At 31.3% G+C, this 22,019-nt stretch overlaps 2 protein-coding genes across 2 annotated transcripts; both read left to right on the top strand.

The window, feature by feature from the left end:
* Window positions 1–6,833: 6,833 nt before the first annotated feature.
* On the top strand, window positions 6,834–7,708 carry LOC139090113 (juvenile hormone acid O-methyltransferase-like). The gene is made up of 2 exons (XM_070639812.1): window positions 6,834–7,485; window positions 7,554–7,708. Exons 1-2 carry the CDS (start codon window positions 6,834–6,836, stop codon window positions 7,706–7,708), a joined length of 807 nt encoding a protein of 268 aa, XP_070495913.1.
* A 2,623-nt stretch (window positions 7,709–10,331) lies between these two features.
* LOC139090112 (juvenile hormone acid O-methyltransferase-like) lies at window positions 10,332–11,206 on the top strand. The gene is made up of 2 exons (XM_070639811.1): window positions 10,332–10,983; window positions 11,052–11,206. Exons 1-2 carry the CDS (start codon window positions 10,332–10,334, stop codon window positions 11,204–11,206), a joined length of 807 nt encoding a protein of 268 aa, XP_070495912.1.
* The last annotated feature ends 10,813 nt before the right edge of the window (window positions 11,207–22,019 follow it).

Genomic DNA, 22,019 nt, shown 5'->3' with positions numbered 1-22,019 from the left:
ATTCTATCATCAACATCATGAGTTTATAAATAAAATTGCCACAAAAAAAATTATATATATTTTATTTTTCATATAAATATTTTTTTTGTGTGTGCATTTATCTCATACCTCTCATTCTCGCCCGTAATTCCAGCCAACCAACTAGTTAGTAGTGCAACAAGTGTCAGAAAAGTGCACAACAACATAAGTTCATGATAATGTGAGTGAGTGTTAAATAGCCCACAGGAAAATGTACGAATAATAAAAAAAAACTATCATCAAGTTGGAGTACATACAATAATTTTTTAAAACCACCAAAAAAAACATGTGTGTGGATATTATAAAAATTTATATTGGGGAGATAGATGAATGAATTTGAGAATGGTCAGAGTTGGACATTCTAATTTGATTAGTTTAAGTTGGCTCAAATTTGCTCAATTTTGGCTCACATTTGCTCAAGTGTGCTTAATTTTGGCTGAGATTTGTTCAAGTTTGCTCAATTTTGGCTCAGATTTGTTCAAGTTTGAACAATTTTGGCTCAGATTTGCTCAAGTTCGCTCAATTTTGGCTCAGATTTGTTCAAGTTTGCTCAATTTTGGCTCAGATTTGTTCAAATTTGCTCAATTTTGGCTCAGATTTGCTCAAGTTTGCTCAATTTTGGATCAGATTTGCTCAAGTTTGCCCAATTTTGGTTCAGATTTGTTCAAGTTTGCTCAATTTTGGCTCAAATTTGTTCAAATTTGCTCAATTTTGGCTCAGATTTGCTCAATTTTGGCTCAGATTTGTTCAAGTTTGCTCAATTTTGGCTCAGATTTGTTCAAGTTTGAACAATTTTGGCTCAGATTTGCTCAATTTTGACTCAGATTTGATTCAAATTTAGCTCAGATTTGCTTAATTTTTATTCAGAATTTTCTAAATTGTGTCTAATTTTCGATCAAATTTGCTCAAATTAGCACAGCTTAGATTCTTAAAATTGTCATAATTTTTATCACAATTTCCCATAAAATAACCAAATTCCAAAACACCAAAATCCCCAACCCTTCCACAAAACAGGAAGAATAAATTTTTATAAGCTCAATATGCTTCCTTTTTTTATCCACCAAAAAAAAAAAAAAAAAATAGTGAGAGTGAAATAAAAAAAAAGTTTTCAATTTTTATCCCGAGCCTATATTGAAATAATATTTTCGCCATAAATTTACAGTGCAAATATATAGTAGTAGCAGCGCGTACGTTATTGACATATTTATGCATCATATAGTAGTTGCATTTACTCTACATGCACCCGAAAAAAACAAAAAATACAAAAATTTTTGTGAAAACAGATCAACAAGTTTGTAAATAAAATTTAATTATTTTTTAGGGGGTAGGTGAGAGAACAGTCATTGTGGCTGTGAATTATGTGAAAAAAAAAAAAAAACTTTTTTTATTTCTCGCTTAAAAATTATTTTAGCAACAGTTGATTTGGATATGCAATTATTAAATTTTGTATCTAAATTAGATTCTAAACATTTTACACTGTATATAAAAAAAAATATAAAATATTTTCGCATGTATGGATGAACGCACGAATGCGTAGAATATTAGTTATAGCTTGCGATTATTAATTTTAGATTTTAATGATTTTGCTATGCAATAATTCTAATTATTATGTTTTATTACGAGGAAATTAATGATTTTATATGTGCTGCATACATTTTCGGTAAAATCAAAAATTTATTGCATGAAATACTTTTTCGAATGTTGATTAAGTTAACCGACTGTGAAGTAAATTAGACTTATTGATTGAGCAATATTGTTGATCGGATGCAGGTTTTGGGATTTTTGGAATTATTGGATTTATTAGCAATTGATTGCATTATTAGAGAATCATCTGAATTATTATTATGGCCAAATTATGCCATTTAGAAGATTTTTTGAATTTATCAGGACATTCTATCCTGTTCTACTCTACTCTGAGAATCTCGCTTACAAAATGCCACAAGATGCTCAATTTGATAATGGTTTCTCGATGCCGAGATCAAGACCGAGACTTCCCGTGTAGTCCCAAGGATCCCTAAAATTTGACGAGACCGAAACTTCGGGAAACCTTAATATACCCCAAAAACAGTGAAGTGTCAATAGCGGCTTAAGTGAACAGATAAGAACTGTTAATCTAAAGGGTCTGGTAGCTCAAAACTAAAACATTAAAACTGGGACTTTTCCAAAATTGGTATCCGAATGGCATCTTAGCATCAAACCGTCAATTTGGGAATGTAGCAATACCCTTGCGACTTCAATATTCGTCTGAAAATTCTTAAAAATTTCCCTAACACAACTGACAACACCATCTAATTAATATCTAGTTAAACACCAAATTATCCAATTTTTCTCTTACTCTAAACTATTCATCTATAACACATATAACACCCCAACTTTCACTTACTCTATGACTCAATCATACTACATGATACAAGCGTAGAAAAATCAATCTCCTATAAAATATAAAATAAACTGCAATAATTTTCACATAATTTCTTAAATCATCACCTTTTTCATATCAACTTAGTAACTGTTGCCACATCAACAGATAAATGTATAAGGTTTGTTAATTTATAAGACATATTCACGCCGTTTCGACTGTTTTCACTTAAAAACTTTTATTAATTTTTGCCTTTTGTTAATTTATGAGAGGAAATAGCCCTGCACACGATTGATTTGGAAAAATTCAAAAATTCAATCTCAGACTTGGCTCAGGTCTGAAGCTAAGTTTCTACAAATCTGGCCATAGATACACTGGGCAATGGCTGGATTTTCAGCCATTTCTACGCCAAGTGCCCTTCGTGAATCAGTTGAATGATCAGCAATCTGATCCTCAGACTGACCTGGTAATGGACGTAATGTACCCAAGTCAGAGTCACGCCATTCTGATGCCAGATTTTGAATTATTAAACAAGAAACTCAGCAAATTGAAGAAATTCTAAAATATAGTAGTTATTTGTCACACTATGCTGATCCATGTGTGTTACTAGAAGTGTCTGAGACTAGATGTCTGACCTGAAAGTTATGAAGACTGAATGGAGGATTTTTTAATTGACAAATTGCATAGTCGTAGAAATCCCTAAATACCATCTCTAATATTGATCCAAAAACCTTGATAATCTCATACACAAAACTATATTTTCACCTCTCTACAACAGTTCATTCTCTCACACTTCATCCGCGAAACACGGTGTTAATCTCAAAAAATGAATATTAATATCCTGCATTACAAGAGCATCAGCACCGTCAGTAATTGTAATAACAATATTAATAATAATAATCATAAAATATTCCAACTACATTATAATAAAATTAAATTTCGATTTGGCAGTAGAGCAGCAGCAGTGAAATTAATAACTTGAAATAATTCACTGAACACATAATGCATCGCTCAACATTCAGCATTGAGATTAAATATGATTTTTTTTTGTTTTTTTTTGTTTTTTTCTTGAATTTCCTTGAGGCATTTTTAAGGTTCTCATTTCTTTATGTATTATTATTAAATACAATATTTCTTCGTATTTATTAATAAAAACATTCGAAGAGAGTCTCGGGCTTTTGTGTATAATTGGCGAAAATATTTTCATTTTTTTTTATATATTCTTTATGTTAAAATTATAACTTCTCGAAATATAAATTTCATTTATTTATTGTGCATTTTTTTTTTATTTTGATAATTCGCATCGAATTTATTTCGTGATTCGAATATACATTTTCATTTCTGATGAACATATTCTTTATGGAAATGTGTTAATGGGTTTATTTGGGCTGAATGGTTTAGGTGTTAATTTAGTTATTCTTAATTAATACTAAAATAGACTGAGCATTCGGCAAAGATGTACAGATTCACTAATCTCATCTTGGTTCCTCATAGGGGAAGATTTTTGGGACTTCGGGAGGGGACTGGGATAGAGACGAGACTTTTTGGGATTTTCCGGTCCCGGCATAGAGAAAGTACACACCACTCTTACGAAATCATAATCATGTGACCAACCTTCTCAAAACACCCTGGCTTTGCACCTATCTTCTAAAGAACAACTGTTTTTTGTTAAAATTAGAATGTCGTAGAATAGGTCTCTGATGATAGGGGACTATAGGGATCTAATTAGAGTTACAAACCCGTTATCCTGAGGTTGCAATTTGACTCTAGGATTGAAATCCCTAGAATTTAGGGCCGATTTTACTGAACATCTAGGGAGATCTAACAGAACAGAGAAGTTGGTCACTAGTGAGAATCAAACTCTACTCGGATTAATTAACATAATTTTTATAAACTAGACTGAAACTCTAAGGAAATTCCTCGAAGTCTCGGTTTTGAGAACACTTACTTAGCAGTTCTCTAACTCCAGCTCTGGAATGATTTGTTTATACTTACTTATCGAATTACTAGAGACGTTTCCAAAGGATAAGACTAGATTTAAAGTTTCTTCAAATAACTATAGTTTTTCGTAACAAAAATCTGAATTCTACCTAAGGTATACCAGGTTAAATATATACCAACCCTCCCTCACATATCCTATCTTCAAAAAATTACTGGATTCACTCTTAAGACTGTTTAGCTATTACTTATCACTCTGAGAAAATCGGGTTCGGGTTTGAAGTTTTGCTACACCTCAAACGTGGATTAAGAAGTAGATTTGTATTACGTAATAAATGATTTGCTCCTTGATGGTTACCTAGTTTTATACTCGACGCAACATCGACTATGTTCTGATTATTATTACAGAATAAGCTGTATGCTTTGATTTAGCTTGTGTTTAAGAATATCGGCTGGCTAGGCCAACGCACTCTTTATTAACCAGAGCCTAGTTTGACTCTGACCCACTATGAGCCTTGGATTGACGAAACTGTGTCCTATTCCAATTAATCCTAAACTTACAAAAATGCCTGTAAATTATTTCTACATGTATACATTTATATCTACTTACTTGCTTCTCCAATATGTTTTTTGTTGTTGTTGTGGCTGTAATAAATACAGCTTCTTGGCAGCAAAAGTATAAAAAAGAGATGTATACAGAAACGAAAGATTTTATTTCAATATATTATTTTTAAGAAAAAAAAAAAAATAAGAGATTCAAAAGATGTATTATTAAATTTATTTCTGTTTTATATATTTTTTTTTCTTCGTATCTTCTGTCTTTTCCTTGCACTGTATTATTGTATATTAAAAAAATGCAACTTTATAATAATATATTTGCCATGCGAAATATAATCTACATTTTTTTGCGATTCCCTCATCTCTTTTCTCGTATTTTGTTTTATTTTTTGTTGTGAGTCTTTTTTTTTTCAGCAATCTGCAACTTGCAATTTTTTACTTTTACAGAAACAACATGAATCACCATCATATTATACAAATCCGTTATAATAATAATACCTACAAAGTTGATATAATTTATTTTTATTAATTTTATATTATTCGCTTTATTATTGACTTTGTTTGCGTTGTTTCTGTTCGTGGTGCTGCAAAATGTTTTCGTCTAGCTCGTTTTTTGTTGCTTAACATTGCTTTTATTTACTTACTTTCCTTAGTTGGCTGTACAGATCAATTATGATCCATAAACTTCCTAAGATGTCACCTAAAACCAGCTCTATCGCTGGCTTTTGACCTTTTGACATTTTCCGATTTCAAATGCAATAATATCTCGTTTCTTTCCATAAGTTCTTTGGCACTCAACTTTTGGTCAACGTTTGCTACTTTTCTAGCTTTCTTTGTACAAGTTGGGTTCGGTAATAGGAAATTGTAAGCCTGCTATAACTTGTCTGTTTTTCGGGTTGCCACCCTACAAGCGAGGGATATTAATCTTCTTTTTGAGTACATATCCTGACACTGCTTAGGTCGCCTGCGGTATGTTTGGTGTTAACAGAAGATACCACGAGAAGTTACACACTTGACATTTGGTCACACTTCGGCTTCACCAATCCAATGCTTTTAAAGGATGGATAATTGTCAGTGTTAGGTTTTGTTGAGCATAAAGTTCGAAATCCATGCTCTACCTCGGATGTGCAGCAGTAGTCTCGTTTCAGTTTATTAGTAAATTAAAATATATTTATGTCCGTTCCAATGAAAACTCTACACATGCATCTCACATTGCCTAATTCTAGGATTTAATTATTAAATAGGGTAACCAGAAGATTTTCACAAAAAACCGGGATACTTTTGGAACATTTTTAAGTTTTGCACTATTGGGAATCTCTTAGACTATTTTGAATTTTAATATTCAATGTATTCTTAAAAAATGCTTCTAAAATTTCTTAAATTTTTATTTAATTCACGAGTTATTGAAAAATCGGGTCATTATGAGGCTTTGTCGGGACACAGCAGCAATGAAGAACAATTCAGCAGTTTCCCGGCAAAATTACAGCAGATGGTCGTCCTCTTTTAAATTTTTGTAATATTTTCTCTAAACATAGCACATTTTTAAGAATTTTTTCAGTTTTCCACGTTATTATAATCATCGACATTAAAATATTTTTGGAAATGTCATAAACAGTACCATCAAGGTCTTGATCATGAAAAAAGTACTGCGAAAAATAACAAGTTGTACGTCACTGATCTACAAAGTAAGATTTGAAAAGTTTATAATGTCAATTCTAAAATTAGATTAATTTATAACTTGATTAAAAGAAATGTGTTACTGTACGAAAAATATATTTGGTAATAACTGGATTTTTCGGACACATCTTCAATATAATTATCGCTCAGTATATTTAAATAATTACAAATCCTAGAGTAAATCAGAAAAAATGAGAGAATTTTTCAAATTCCAATAGAGCTATAAATGGCAAGTGAATTCACAAGTGTGATCAGTAATCGTTTGTCTTATTAAGCCATAATAATGTATAAAGCCAAGCTATATTCAGTGAATAATTACGAACAAACAGATGCCGTGAAAAAGTTCTACGATGCTTACGGTGACACATTAAGGAATGAATTTGGACTTCGAGAAATTTCATTGATTGACATTGGTGCTGGATGTGGATCAGTTTTAACAGATTTGACACTTAAAACTATTGGATTAAATTTTTCAAGTGTCGTCGCTGTGGATAAAAGTCAGGAAATGATTAAACTTACAACTGAAAAATATGGAAGTAGCAATATAAAGTTCATGTATATGGATGCTGAAGGTGACATACCAGATTCATTAAAGGATAAGCATTTTGATATGGCAACATCATTTTACGTCCATCATTGGATGAAAGACTTAACAAAGGCATTTAAAAATGTTCATGATTTATTGAATCCAGGTGGAGTGTTTTGCTGCGTTATCTTAGGATGGCATTTAATTGCTGAAATTGTGAAGTATTTAGATGATAAATACAAACCCTACACGAATGATTGGGTCGAAGAATTCTTTCCATTATGGCTTAATCTTGCCGAACTTGAAAATAGAATTAAAAAATCTTTGACTGAAGCTGGATTTGAAATTGTTGAATTTAATTGTGAAGGAAATGATATATTTGAGTACGAACATATTGAAAGTTTGAAAAGTAAGTTTATACTTGTCAATAATTATTGCTTAAATTTCTAAATCACCTTATTTTAATCCTATGTATAGAAGCCTTCAAGGCTGTCATTCCATTTCTTAAGAAGATGCCAGAAACCCTCCAGGATGAATACATGGATGATGTTGCAAAAACCTTATTATCGACAAAATCCGAGGATCCATTGTGCATTCCTAGAAAGCTTTATCGTTTTGTTGCTAAAAAATAAATTGTCAATTTTTTTAGAAAATTATTTAATTAATAAAAGTTAATAAAATTTAAATATAAATTTTACATTTTACTTACTTACTTTCTTGGCTTCAATTGTGATCTATGACCTCCCTCAGATGCCGCCTCAAACTGGCTTTAACGACGACGTGGCCAATTTCCAATTACAAATGTAATATTGTGTCTGTCAGAAGCTTCTTTTCTTGAACTCTTCGGACGTCCTCGTGATCTTATGTCATCTACAAAGTTAGACTTGAAGGAGCTTTTGCCGACCTTCTTCCATCATGTCCAGCCCATCGAGTTAGTTGTTTTACGATATCAGCCTCGTTGCATAGCTTATAGATCTCTGTATTGCTCCTACATTTTTAAATGACCCCTTCTTTCTTAGTCCAGTCCTAATTTCCTTTTTTAATCTTCATTGTGCAGTCTAGATTCGAATATAGCAGATCGTAAACGTACTACACCTATCCTGTTTGTAAGGCTGCCAAGCTACAGGCGAGGAGTCTAAATAAGCTTTTAATCTATCCATCAAAGTACTTATCCCGGAAAAATTCAGCCACCAACGGTGTTCTTAGTAAAAACAGGTAGTACCACAAGAAATACTTGAAACACTTGACAGCTTTGTTCAGCTACCGAATCAGATCGACCACCTTCCAAACTTCCTTCTTAGATCCAAATATATTTCACATGATCCTCCTTTCAAAGAGACCAACCACGTGCGCCACTACAATAGCCAAATATCACTAATTATCATTTAAATTACGTGCTGACTGACTGGACACTTTTGGAGTGAATTAGAGATTATTCATTTTGTCATTTTAATTTACAATCAACAATTTTAGTAAATTTTGAACATCTGCTTAATATTGCAAAAACGTGTTTTAATTTTGATGACCTTTTTGATTTTTTTTTTATTATTCTTAAAGTAGCTTGTGTTATACAAAAATTGATACAAATAAAGAGTCAGAGTATGAAAAAGCTGCAAATTAGAATAGTATAAGTCGGTTGATTGATTGAAAAAATCCGGAACTAAACCGGAACTATTAATAACGATAAGGCATGAAATTAGTACGAAAGCACCGAAACAGCTGATTTCAATCTATTTTTGGAAATAAAATGGGCCAAATAAATGGACCTATTGCTTGTTACACTGGTTCAATGATTAAAACATTCCCTAAATTGAATTCAAATTTGAAAATGATCAACACTTTATTTGCACTCTGAATGACCTTCGACACTGCTTTCTTACGTCTTAAAATAATCAGTATTATTTATGACACTATCAAAAGGTTGATCAACAATCATTTTGGCTACATTCTATTTTTCTTTCGAAAGCGGGATGTTTTTAATAAACGGATTTGGAACTGATAACACATAGAAGAAAATAGAAAATAAAAAAGTATTATAAAATGTATATACTAAATTAAGCCTAATCTTAATTTAATTGTATTATAATTTTGGAAGATAGATAAGAATCATTAAAAAGTATTTTAAGACACAATAAGCTACGTGTACTTTATGTCATCACGTCCAAGAGTCTGTCTAGATGCACAAAGGTCATGCTATACAAGACGTTTATTCGGGTCATTGCATTGTACGGCTCGGAAACCTGGAATTCACACAAGCAGATGAAGAAGCACTTGGTGTCTTTGACTTACCTTGCAAATGAATTAAAAGTTTACCGATGTAGGCATAATTATGAAATTTTTCAGCTTTTCCAAGATGCTGATGTTATCACTATTCTTCGTGTGAATCGCTTGAGATTGGCAGGTCACGTGAATAGACGATCACAAGATGCCCCTGTATATAGATTAACCTTTGCAGACTTTGTGGACGGCAAAAGATCAAGAGGAAGACCGAAAATGTCCTGGATTGGTTGTGTTGATAAGGACGCAAGAGTTCTCAATTTCCCAAATTGGCAGAAGCAATCGATATATAGAGGTCAGTTGTAAACCTTACAATCCTTAGACTAAATGTGAGAATGTCACCCTTCAGAGGTGTGTTCCATAGGCTTTTACTCTATCCTGTAAAAAAAATAACATGCCTATACCAAGCCTATACTGATATCGGAATTCGAACCCGGGAGATGAAAGATTTCTTTATCTCTATAAAAAAAATTCATCCAGATGAAAGATTGTATGGACCGGATGAAAGCGGATGAAGAGTGTCTATGTTCTGATTTTTATGATTTCTTAAATAAAGCCACGTTATTAATAATCTTCAATAGTGTGGCGTCAAATTTTTTTGAAAATGCCATTAACTGTATGGTGTATGTGGTTTTAGTCGTGACGTACCACCAACGTGTGCAGCATAAAATAACAGGTTGCTCGCCACTGAGTTACAAAGTTAAATTTGAAAATTTTATTAATGTCACTTTTAAAACTTGATTAAAAGAAATGTGTTACTGTACGAAAAATATATTTGGTAATTACTGGATTTTTCGGACACATCTTCATTCTAATTTTTGCTCACTTTTTTATATAATTATAAATTGTAGAGTAAATCAGAACTTTTTTTTTCGAAAATCAGAAAAAATGAGAGATTTTTTTTTTCTGATTGAGCTATAAATGGCAAGTGAATTCACAAGTGTGATCAGTAATCGTTTGTCTTGTTAAGCCATAATAATGTATAAAGCCAAGCTATATTCAGTTAATAATTACGAACAAACAGATGCCGTGAAAAAGTTTTACGATACTTACGGTGACACATTAAGGAATGAATTTGGACTAAGAGAAATTTCATTGATTGACATTGGTGCTGGATGTGGATCAGTTTTATCAGAATTAACTCTTAAAAATATTGGATTAAATTTTTCAAGTGTCGTCGGTGTGGATAGAAGTCATGAAATGATTAAATTTTCAAATGAAAAATATGGCAGTGATTATGTAAAGTTCATGTATATGGATGCTGAAGGTGACATACCAGATTCATTAAAGGATAAGCATTTTGATATGGCAACATCATTTTACGTCTATCAATTTATGAAAGATTTAAGGAAGGCATTCAAAAATGTTTATGATTTATTGAATCCAGGTGGAGTGTTTTGCTGCATGTTCTTAGGATGGCATTTAATTGCCGACCTTATGACTCAGTTAGATGATAAATACTCACCGTACACGAATAATTGGATGGAAGAATTCTATCCATTATGGCTTACTCAAGATGAATCTGAAAATTTAACTAAAAAATATTTGACTGAAGTTGGATTTGAAATTATTGAATTTAATGCTGAAGAAAACGAATTTTATGATTATCAACATCTTGAGAACTTCAAAAGTAAGTAACTTTTTGACAATAATTATCACTCAAATGTCTAAATCACTTTATTTTATTCCTATATTTAGGAGCAATGAAGGCTGTCATACCATTTCTTAAGAAGATGCCAGAAACCCTTCAGGATGAGTACATGGATGATATTGCAAAAGTCTTATTATCGACAAAATCCGAGGATCCATTGTGCATTCCTAGAAAACTTTATCGTTTTATAGCTAAGAAATAAATTGTCAATTTTTTAAATAAATTTGTAAATTAATAAAATTTAATATAATTTAAATATAAATTAAATATAAACTTTGCTACTTACTTTGCTGGTTGTACAGATTAATTGTGATCCATGACCTCACTCAGATGCCGCCTGAAACTGGCACAATCGGCGACGTGGCTAATTTTTAATACCAAAAGTAATACTTTCTCTGTCAACAACTTCCATCCATTGATTCCTTGTTTGATCTTCCTCTCAAAAAGACCAACGACATGTTCATATTGATCGTTCACTTATTACGTTACGCAAAAAAACGAATTTGTAGAACCCACCCCCCCCCCCCCCTTGTTATAAAATGTCTTTAAAAAAAAATTTTTTATTAAGGCTGTTACAAAATCGTAGACCCCCTTACCCCCTAAAAGCGAACGTAATAAGTGAACGGTCCCTTTATTCTCAATGCAAGTACATTTTACCAGTGTCCGTAGTGTCAAACGTGACAAATTCTCGAGACGAAGGCCGGAACCAAATTTCAAACGAACTTATCGAACGAACTTTTAAAATGTGATTGACATGACGTTAAATTTGTATTTTTTCTTCAGAAATTAGTCATATTACTCATATTTGAATAATGCAATTATCATTTCTTCGGAAAGTCTGAATTCAAGGTTTGACCCTAAATATGAAAAAAAAATGATTCTAGACACAGATAGACGTAAAAAAAATTTATTTAAAATTATATTTCGTATTTCTATTTTTAATCAGTCATTCTACATTGTAAATTATATTCTTAAGAATATACACACAGTACAGCTATTAAACTGACCTAGGACAATAATATTATTCATTCATTAAAATTATCAGCATGCCAAAAATAGAGTTGAGATTTTATTTATTTTTTTTAATATAAATCTTTGTTTTCTTAATAAATTACAATTGTTTATTTTTAACTGTAGGAATAATCATGTGATAAGACCACTTGTGGTTAACCTGTGTGCTGTCATCAGATGCGTAGCTAGTATTTTTTTAGCGTAGATCGACGTGAATGGCGCAAAATCTTTGGCGAATTGATAATTTTTAAAAATGATAAGGAGTAAGGGGTAAGAGGGTAAGGGGTGAGGAGTAAAAGAAGGGGGGTCCGTACAGGAAATGGATCGCTGACCGTAAAGATCAACTTTGATCCATGGCCTCTCTGAGATAAAGTCTATATCTGACTCTTACGCTGGCTTCCGTCTGCCAATTGCCAATACCAAATGAAACCCCCAAAACTTCTCCTGAATACGCATCTGGACGCATGTCCGCGATACACTTGTCATATTTCAAACAGAGCATGAATTTACGATTTTTGTTAGATTTGTATGAAATGGAGTAGACACGTGCGTAGACTTTCATTGAGCTTTTAAAAGGCAATAACCTTATCATATTTCTTTAGAATATTTGATTAAAATTCGACAAGGTTATTAGCAAATTAATCAAGCTAAAATATTTAACCTACCGACTTATGAAATGAATTAAATAAAGGATTATTGAGTCTACAATTAATTTTGATAGATTTTTCTGAAGAATTTAGCCAAAAAAAGGTTGACAAGACGGAACCAGACAAATAATCAGCTTGTAAATTAAATTACTTTATTTATAGACACAAAATATGATTGTCATCGTGATGTTCTGGAACATTTATTTTACTGTACGTTTTGTGTCCAAAATCACACGCTTTTGTCCATATGAATCATTTTCCATTTGCTGTTTCGGCCGAGACTTAACACCACGGTGTGCAGTAGTGCAGAATACTTTGGACAACACTGCTGCTCGATTTATACAATACAATGATTGAGAGATCATGCTATGGTAGGAATCCAACTCACAAAAAGGTGTGATTCAGATATCCAGTCTGTAACATAGCCTCATAGAGAAAAGATGTTGATAGATAGAGCATCATAGAGCTTGCTTAAGGAGACGCAAGACCTGGAAACTTTGGAATCAAGAAAATATTTCATTCAAATTATCTGTTCGACTAGCAAAGTAAGGATCCTGGTTTCCCAGTGTATTCCAGAGTATCCCAGTGATTACACAGCTCAGTGGTTACTTGGAAGTTTAGATCCTTCGACCAAATCCAATCTTCTACCTGAAAGCTTATCAAAATATCCATTCCGTTCAAATTATAACAATATATGTTTTTGCATATCAAAATTTAAAATAAACATAACAATTTTCTCATATTAAACACACCAATTTAATGTAAATACGAAAGTAGTAATTCACTAGAAGCGATGCAAAGAGGCCCATAAAAAAAATATTCAAATTTCTCAATTCATAAACACAAACAGGCAGCAAGCAAAAGAACGTCAGAAAATAAAGAAATTAGAGTTTTCATTTCCAGACGATCACAAAAATATTTCCAGCCTTTTTCCTCCTCCTTATCGTACTTAATATAGGCAATAATACAGGCAAATATTAATATGTACAGTCAAGTAAATACCAGAAGTTGTGTTTTCATGTGCCTTTTATGTCTATGCATTTTATTAACATTACATATTGTTTATACTACACATGATCACTTTTATTTCATAATATGTGAGGAGAAAATTTTTGTATTAAAAGGAGGCACATACGTGTATAATTTCATTTAGCACAAACCTCATTCAGAAGTTTAAATACAAAAAAAAATTAAAATATTGAAAGTTTGGGTGATTTTTTTGGTAGCGGGAATATTTGTTTTGTGAGGGCATTTTTATGGAAATGGATAGAAATTGGAAGGTGGAAGAATGATGATTGTCGATAAATTTGGTGTTTTAGGTGTCAATGGCATAGACAGATTCTGCCAGACAAATAGAATACTTTCATATCACAGAAAGACCACTACGGTACTTAAAAGTGGCCTATTTGCATGTTGGGTTCGATATTAATAGGGGTAATGTTAATGGGGGTCATTCGTTGCATGAAAAGAATAAGTTTCTTGATTTTCAAATTCATTTTATAATTCAAATCTCCATTTTGTGGAAAGTGTCAACCTATATCCTCCTAAAAGCGTATTTGGAATAGAAGAGAAGGTAAGGAAGGTTGGGGTCAGCTGTACTTTATGGCAAAAAATTCTCAAAATTTTAGGATTTTCTGTGAAAAATTCCAAAATCATCCATAAATTCTTGAATTTCGTCCAAAAATCTCAGTCCTCCTATCACCCATAACAATGTTTGGCTACTTCCCAAATGGCAACAACACCTGCTTCACAGTGTTAGTCCTGTTGAATAAATAAAACTAAATAACCTCAATTTTTGGCAGTGGTGGGCAACAGCTTATTTTTCGCGGCACACCTTGGTGGTAAACCTCGATCAAAACCTCACGTGGCATATAGTTTATGGCATTTCCAACTATTTTTAGCGATATACTAGGGTGCCTCAGCACAAAGATTGCAAACCATTGGATTATAGCCTAAAAAAACATTCCCAAATCTTCCTTTTAAGTGTAACTCTTAAAAATTTACAAAAATAATAAAATCCTCAATTCCTTTCGTGATAAATCGCGCTCAACATGAAAAAATAAGAAAGAAAAAAAATTATATTTTTCATTAAAATAAAACTTATCGATTGTTGAAAGTTTAATTACTTTTGGAAGTAGCATAAAGGTATATTATAATGGTTATGAAGTAATAATTATTGTTGTTAATGAACTAAATGTGAATTGAAAGATATTTACTTTTATGCTTTTACTTATTTACTTTGGCTTTTAAACTCCATTTTTGCTTCTTGTTCTTTTTTCTTAATTTTTGTTAAAAAAAAATTAATGCACCGAGAAGAAAAAATTAAAAATTATTATTAATATTCTTGTTATGCGTTTTAATGAATTAAACAATGATGCAGTTATAAACAAATGAGAGGAATTGGGAATTGAAAATGGATTCTGGGAATTTTTTGTTGTAATAAAAAATAAATAAGTTCTTGGAATTTGTTGCTGTGGTTTCATATTTTACAAACAAATTTAGAATATTTGATGTTAGATTTGGATATTAATTTACTAGAATTGTGAAGGAATTTAACATAATTTTGTGAATATTTACCAAAACTGATCATAATGATTGTTTAACAGGCTTAGGTGATCCAGACCACTAAATTAAATAGACCAACAGCTTATAGTGATCAGAGCCACCTATTTGATAACATTAATGGCTGTAGGCTACATAAAGAGGTCGTGAGTCGTATTTTCAGTGAGTATGATTTAAAAAAGACAACATTTACTAAAAATTCACCAAAATTCAACAAAATAGAACAAAATTTACTAAAAATTCACCAAAGTTGAACAAAGTTTTCTAAAAATTCCCCAAAATTGAACGAAATTTACTAAAAATTCACCAGAATTGAACAAAATTTACTAAAAATTCAACAAAATTGAACAAAATTTACTAAAAATTCACCAAAATTGAACAAAGTTTTCTAAAAAATCAACAAAATTGAACAAGTTTTGCTAAAAATTCCCCAAAATTGAACGAAATTTACTAAAAATTCACCAGAATTGAACAAGTTTTGCTAAAAATTCCCCAAAATTGAACGAAATTTACTAAAAATTCACCAGAATTGAACAAAATTTACTAAAAACCAACCAAAATGTACTAAATTTATTGAAATTTAATAAATTTTGCTATTCAAAACTCACCAAAATTGAACAAAAATGTGCAAATATTGAGTAAAAATTAACAGAAATTAAGCAAAACAAACCAAAAGTCAATAAAAATACACAAGCAGTCAGCAATTGCAAAAAATCCATTTCCTCAAGTGTAAATCGACAATTCGAACTGCAAAAAAAGAGAGCGGTTTGCATGAATCAATTCAATAATGCTATTGATCTCATAATATTACTTATAATATTTATTATTTTCCTCTTGTGTTGCATTTCAGCATGCTTACTTACTTGCAGATCTCACACGAAGTAGATAAAGATACACGAAATCCACAACAGTCGTGGCACATTTATATCAATAAAATAAGAAAAAAAATTTCATTTATTTCTTGGCTTCTCTTTTTTTTAAGCAGTACAATCAATATTTATTCATGTTTACCTTCTTTACATTACTTGCCTTATGCCTTGGATATTGAAATATTAATGTAATGTAAAGTATAGAATAATCATTTTTACATCTATATTTATATTAAAATGAATGAAAGATGAAAAAATATAAAAAAATGCTACTAAAAAATTGAACAAAGGAAGTTTCGCTTTGTTTTGCTGTATGTTTACATTTTTATTATTTCTACTTTTTTTTAGAAAACTCTTACTTTTATGTGTCTTATTTCTTCACATCTCATCACATCACATCAACGGGATTTTTTTAAAGAGAAGAAAAAATAAGAAAAACGACTAAAATGTTTCAATCAAAAATATTATTTACACATAAAAGATTTTTGATGAATATTCACAAAAAAATTAAAGGGGTCATTCACTTATTACGTATAGCCAATCAAAAAATGTTGCCGTGTGGAAATCGAATTTTAGAGCTTCTTTCACCTTCTTAATTAATTTTTTTTTTGTAAAACCAGAATTTTAGTTTTTTGAGTAGTAACAAAATCACAACCAAACACCTCGCCACATCCTAAGGGTGATTGGTAGTGAACGTAGTGAACGATCTTTTAGGTAAAGTTTGGAAAGTACGTAACACTTAGAGTAGTCCAATAAAAAATGTTGCCGTGTGGAAAAAAATAGTTCGATGATACAAATTTTGGTTCATGAATTTTTTCACAAAGTGTTAAAAGTTTAGGGCGGGGTTCGATGTGCGTCTAAAAATGATATTTTCAGTGAGGAGGGGATAAGGTTCACAAGTTCGATTTACTCGCGTTATATAATAAGTGAATGACCCCAAAGTAAAAATTATTTTTCATGATTTAATTTAATGTTATTCTTCATATATTCGACTTTTTTTTTGTAACAGAGTTGATGAATTGTAATGGTATAGAAAAGTTATGGGTGCAATAGGACATTTTTGATCAGAAATTAGATTTGCCCTATGGTACCGATGAGTTTAGGGATTAAAATTAGGTTATTCTTCATATATGAATTCTTTGTAGCAGGGTTGATGAAGTTGATTCTAAATAGTATAAGAGTAGTTCGAAATTAGTTGATCAAGGACAAAATTTACTCAGATTCTACAGTTGATTGAGTTTGAGGTGATGCATAGTTTCCGATCGTTCCTCTTTTTGAAATTCGGTCTTAACCAGAATTTCGCTTCGTTTTCTGATTTCTAATCCTGATTTGCGGACTGGTACATCTTGACCCGGATTGATTTGAGAATTAAAATTAAGTCATTAAATCCGAACTTTCTTTTAGAACAGATCCTCTTTCTTACATAACAAACTATTGTAATTAGTAAACTAGTTTAGTTTTGTCTAGTAATTTTTTGGTGTCTAAAAAGCGGATCCTATCAAGGATTTAAAAATATCAAGATATCAAAAGATTAAATGACAAAATGACCAACTCTGTCTCAAATAACTTTTTCCTCAAAAACCGTCAAAAACAAAACTTTTTTTTTTGAAACAAAAACGTAAAATAAATTAAATGCGTTGATGACCGCAACTGCGTAGCACAATGGAATTGAGAAAAATAAGAATAAGAAAAAAATTTAATCAAAAAGATCAAAACAAAGAATTTTTCCGTTTACTTTAACATTAAATGTGTGGAAGAGCATGAACAATAAAGAAGAAGAAGACGAAAAAAATCATAAATTATGAATTAAAAATTTTTTTATCATTTTAAATTTTTCTTCCTCGAATTTGCGTCTACTTGCAGAGACTAAGCGCACTTCTGTATTTGCTTTAGTCCAATTTTGGCATTCATGCAATTAATTTGTCTCGAGGATGAATCGTGAGGCGCGAGAGAAAGAGCCAAAAAGAAAACGGAATGAAAAGAAGAGAAGCAGCACAAAAAAATTGTGAGAAGGAAATGAATGAATTGCAAGTTCGATTTGAGAAGTCATGATTTGGTCATTTGAGAATAGAGCAGCTAAACGATCAGTTATTTGGTAATTGTTGTGTGCTAGTTTAGTAGATGAAGATGAGGAATGGAATGGAATATGTTTAAATTGTAGAGGAAGAGAAATGGACTCATTTGGTAAGTAGTCATTAGTTTTTCAATGAGATAGCTTATTAGAAGTCAATTTTTAAAGCAGTGACTTATTTTGAGTTAGCTTTTAGAGTGACGACTTAGATTTTTTAAAGCAATGTCTCATTTTAAAGTGATTTTTAAAGTAACGACTTAGATTTTCAAAAGCGTTGATTAACTTTTGAGTGATTTCTTAATGCGGCGATCTTTATTGGATCAATTCTTGAAGTAACGATTCATTTTAAAATCCAGTTTTTAAAGGTAATGATTCATTTGTGTTAATTATTTAATAAAATGTCTCTTTTTGTTCCAAATCTTGAAAGCATTAACTCATTGTGAAACTTTTATTGGGCAATTAATTGAATCAGTGACTTATTTTGAATCAGTTCTGGAAGCAACGATTTTTTTTGAGTCAGTTTTGGAAGCAAGATTTATTTTGAGTCAGTTCTTACAGTACTAATTTAGTTTTAAGTCAATTATTAATGCGACGATTTAATTAGAATTGGTGCTTGAAACAGTGACTCATTTTGAATCCAAATGTTGAAGCGATGATTTGTTTTGAAACAATTCTTAAAGCAATGACTTAAATTGAGTCAGTGCTTCAATCTAAGGTTAAAGTTGAATCAAGATATTGAAGCAAAGACTTATTTTGAGTGAATTATTGAAGTGACGATTAATTTTGAGACATTTCATGAAGCTTTGATATAATTTTAGTCATTACTTGAAGAAATGTTTCATTTTGAAGCTCAGTCTTCAACCAGTGACTTAGTTTTAGTCACTTCTTTTAGCGTGTGACTGAAGTACCACGGTATGAAATGTACGACATGAAGTGTTCGTGGTCCTTCAGTCACACCTTATAGCGACGGTTTAAATTGATAAAAATCTAGTTGATTTTTTAATAATTTTCAAATTGCTGATTCATATTGACTCTACTTTAAAAGCAGTGACTAAATTTGAGTATTTTCTTGAAGCAGTAATCAATTTTTAGTCTATCCATAAAGCGACAACTCATTTCAATCCAAATATTGAAGAATTACTGCATTTTAGTCTCCAAAAATTCCTATAATCAAGTTCAAACCAACCACTTGCCATACCCTGACCCTCAAATTACTAATTTTTTAATAACTTCCAAACAGCAACAAACAAGAACCAAATTCCTTTCAATTCATATCAACAAACGCTTCCAGAATCTTTAAAGCAAAGCATTAAAAGAGAAATAAAGAAAATCCAGATCAAGCAGACGAAGTGAATAAGTAACTGAGTATGGAGACACCTGGAACGCCACATTCAATTCAATTCATATTTTTCATTCTCCCTTTCTGTGCATTCAATTGCAACTTTGCCGCTGTTCAATTCACACTCGGCAACAAACGTGGTAAGAAAGAAACATGCGTTTTTTGTTGTTGCTGTATATATTGTGTGACTCACATGTGTGTGAGTTAATTAAAAAATAAAAAAAAAAATTGAATGCATAAATATTTTTCGCACGAAGAATGAGTTAAATGTATGGCAGGAGCAGGCAGCGAGTGAGCATTTCGGCGTTTTTTTTTTGTGTGTGCTGCTTTTGTTGAGGTAAAAAAAAAGCCATGAAAGAAAAAAAAATATAAAAAATTGTTTGTATAAAATATCATTTTTAACACGCCTTCAAAAAATTGAGAGAAAAAAAAACACAGAAACGTGCATGTTATCGGCAGCCAATAGTTTTTTTAGCTCTGCTGCTTGCCTTTATATTTTATTTTATTATATATATATATTTTTTTTGCATACATGCGGGGCAATTTCCATGTTTTTTTTTTTTTGCATTTTCTTACTTATTTCGACATGTTTAACATTCGGTTGTGCCTGTTTTGACCATGTAACTACACATGTTGATTGTATATGCTTATGCTTTATGTTACATGATTATATGCCGTGTAATCATCTCAATTAATTGAAATGAATTCTTGCAAATTTTTCATTCTTCTTTTATGATACTTGCGGTTGAGTAAATTCTTCTTAATTCTGTGAATTTATTGTGCATAACTGCTAAATTTTTAGGAGAGATAAAGCAGTAGTGGCGGAATGGTTAATGTATTTGTCTCTTATATTCTGTTCTTGGGGTCAATCCAAGGAAATATCTCAGAGCTAAATTATTGATGGATAATTCAACATAAAATTTGAGTCGACTTCGTGCCCTGGAATGTCTAGTTGGATTTGAATTCTTTATTAAATACTCATTCAATACAAATTGTGGTAAGGCATATTGCATATTGCATGTCATGCATTGCTATACCTTGGATCATGCGATTAAATAAAATGGAAATATAGTATTCAAAGACTCAAAAGATCTTAAGGGGACTTTCGAAACAAATTCTTAGAGGAGGATGGTCTAGTTGGGGTTGCAATGTTGTTAAGGAATACAAATTTTGGTATATGATGTTATCACAAAGCTTTTTGGTGTACAGGAGCAAATTTTATTTTTACAGAATATCCGAATGTTCCTCTTCAAGCATCTTGTGAGCTTTTGAGGTCATTGAATTATTCTGCTAAATTAAGATTCTACAATTTTCTAAAATATTACTAGGAATTGAAGTTAAGAATGTAATAAGCTAACTACCGACTTCGAATACTTATCGGGTATTATATGCATGCACAAATAGCATTATAGCTTAATAAAAGTATAGTAAATTTGACACATAATCCTGACATGTCTATGGATCATTTAATTACTTTTTAGGGTTTTACCGAACATAACACCGTATTCGCTAAGATACCGATACGTCTCCTGATTAACGATAAGACGCAAAATTGTCCTGACCCAACATAAATGGCTGATTTTGATCCATTTTGATCCAGACAGATTAACTAAAAGTAGGGTTTCTAAAGCGGTTTTCTGAAAACCACATAATCTAAATAAAATAGAAGGAAAAAGAGAGTTTCAAAACTTTGTGCATATAAATCGAATTTTAGACCCCTAAAATGTCCATACATTTGTATGAATTATGAAAACTAAAACCGCGGTTTTTACAATGGAAGACCACAAAACCGCGGTTTTGAAAGACGCGTTTTTTCAGAAACATTACCTAAAAGCGGTTCTTGTATCATATCAGTTCAATCAATTTGAAAGCTTCACAAATTTAAAGATTTTTCTCCTTACAAAAATCTACTAGACAGAATTAAATTAATAAAAATCACCAAAATCAAACTTTTTCATCTTTTTTTCCAATACCACAACAGCCCCACAAAAAAGATACGCCATTCAACCCAAAAAAAAATTAATACATCCATATCAACTGATGTGTTGATTGAAAATCAATTTTAATGTATTAAATTAATTCATATTCACGATACACATCATTCAGGCGTTAATTTTCGTGATTTTCAATTAATTACATTTTCTCATCATTTTTTTTTTATATTTCATTTCCAACTCGCATGCCACAGAGTCTCTCGATAAACATTCTCACCCGAAAAATTGAAAAAAAAAAAAAATCACTTATCGCTTTGCGGCTTGAAAATTAAAAAGAAGAAAAAGAAGTGAAAAAAAAGAGGAAAAAAAACCAACATGATTGGATTGGCTGAATGAGTGACTGGATGACTGACTGACTGAATGACTGATGTGAAGCGAGAAACTGCGATTTTTCGTGTGCTTAATTAAAAAATTATATGATTCTCATTTTATTTTAGTTCTATAGAGGAACGGGATAATGTGGACTGAATTTTATTTAATTAATTTTTTTTTTGTACTCGCCAATTTTTTTATCGCATGTAC

The sequence above is a fragment of the Chironomus tepperi genome, unplaced genomic scaffold (genome assembly GCF_022539635.2).
Source record: "Chironomus tepperi strain 1889 unplaced genomic scaffold, CSIRO-AGI_Ctep_v1 contig_214, whole genome shotgun sequence".
Taxonomy (NCBI): Eukaryota; Metazoa; Arthropoda; class Insecta; order Diptera; family Chironomidae; genus Chironomus; species Chironomus tepperi.
Note: the sequence above shows the minus strand (reverse complement) of the source record. Positions and strands in the feature narration are given on the sequence as shown.

What these genes read in the sequence shown, in the direction of transcription:
- LOC139090113 (XM_070639812.1), top strand. Translation starts at nt 6,834, where the DNA reads ATGTATAAAGCCAAGCTATATTCAGTGAATAATTACGAACAAACAGAT. An exon ending in ACATATTGAAAGTTTGAAAA is followed by an intron (nt 7,486 to 7,553) that starts GTAAGTTTATAC and finishes TCCTATGTATAG; the next exon opens with AAGCCTTCAAGGCTGTCATT.
- LOC139090112 (XM_070639811.1), top strand. Translation starts at nt 10,332, where the DNA reads ATGTATAAAGCCAAGCTATATTCAGTTAATAATTACGAACAAACAGAT. An exon ending in ACATCTTGAGAACTTCAAAA is followed by an intron (nt 10,984 to 11,051) that starts GTAAGTAACTTT and finishes TCCTATATTTAG; the next exon opens with GAGCAATGAAGGCTGTCATA.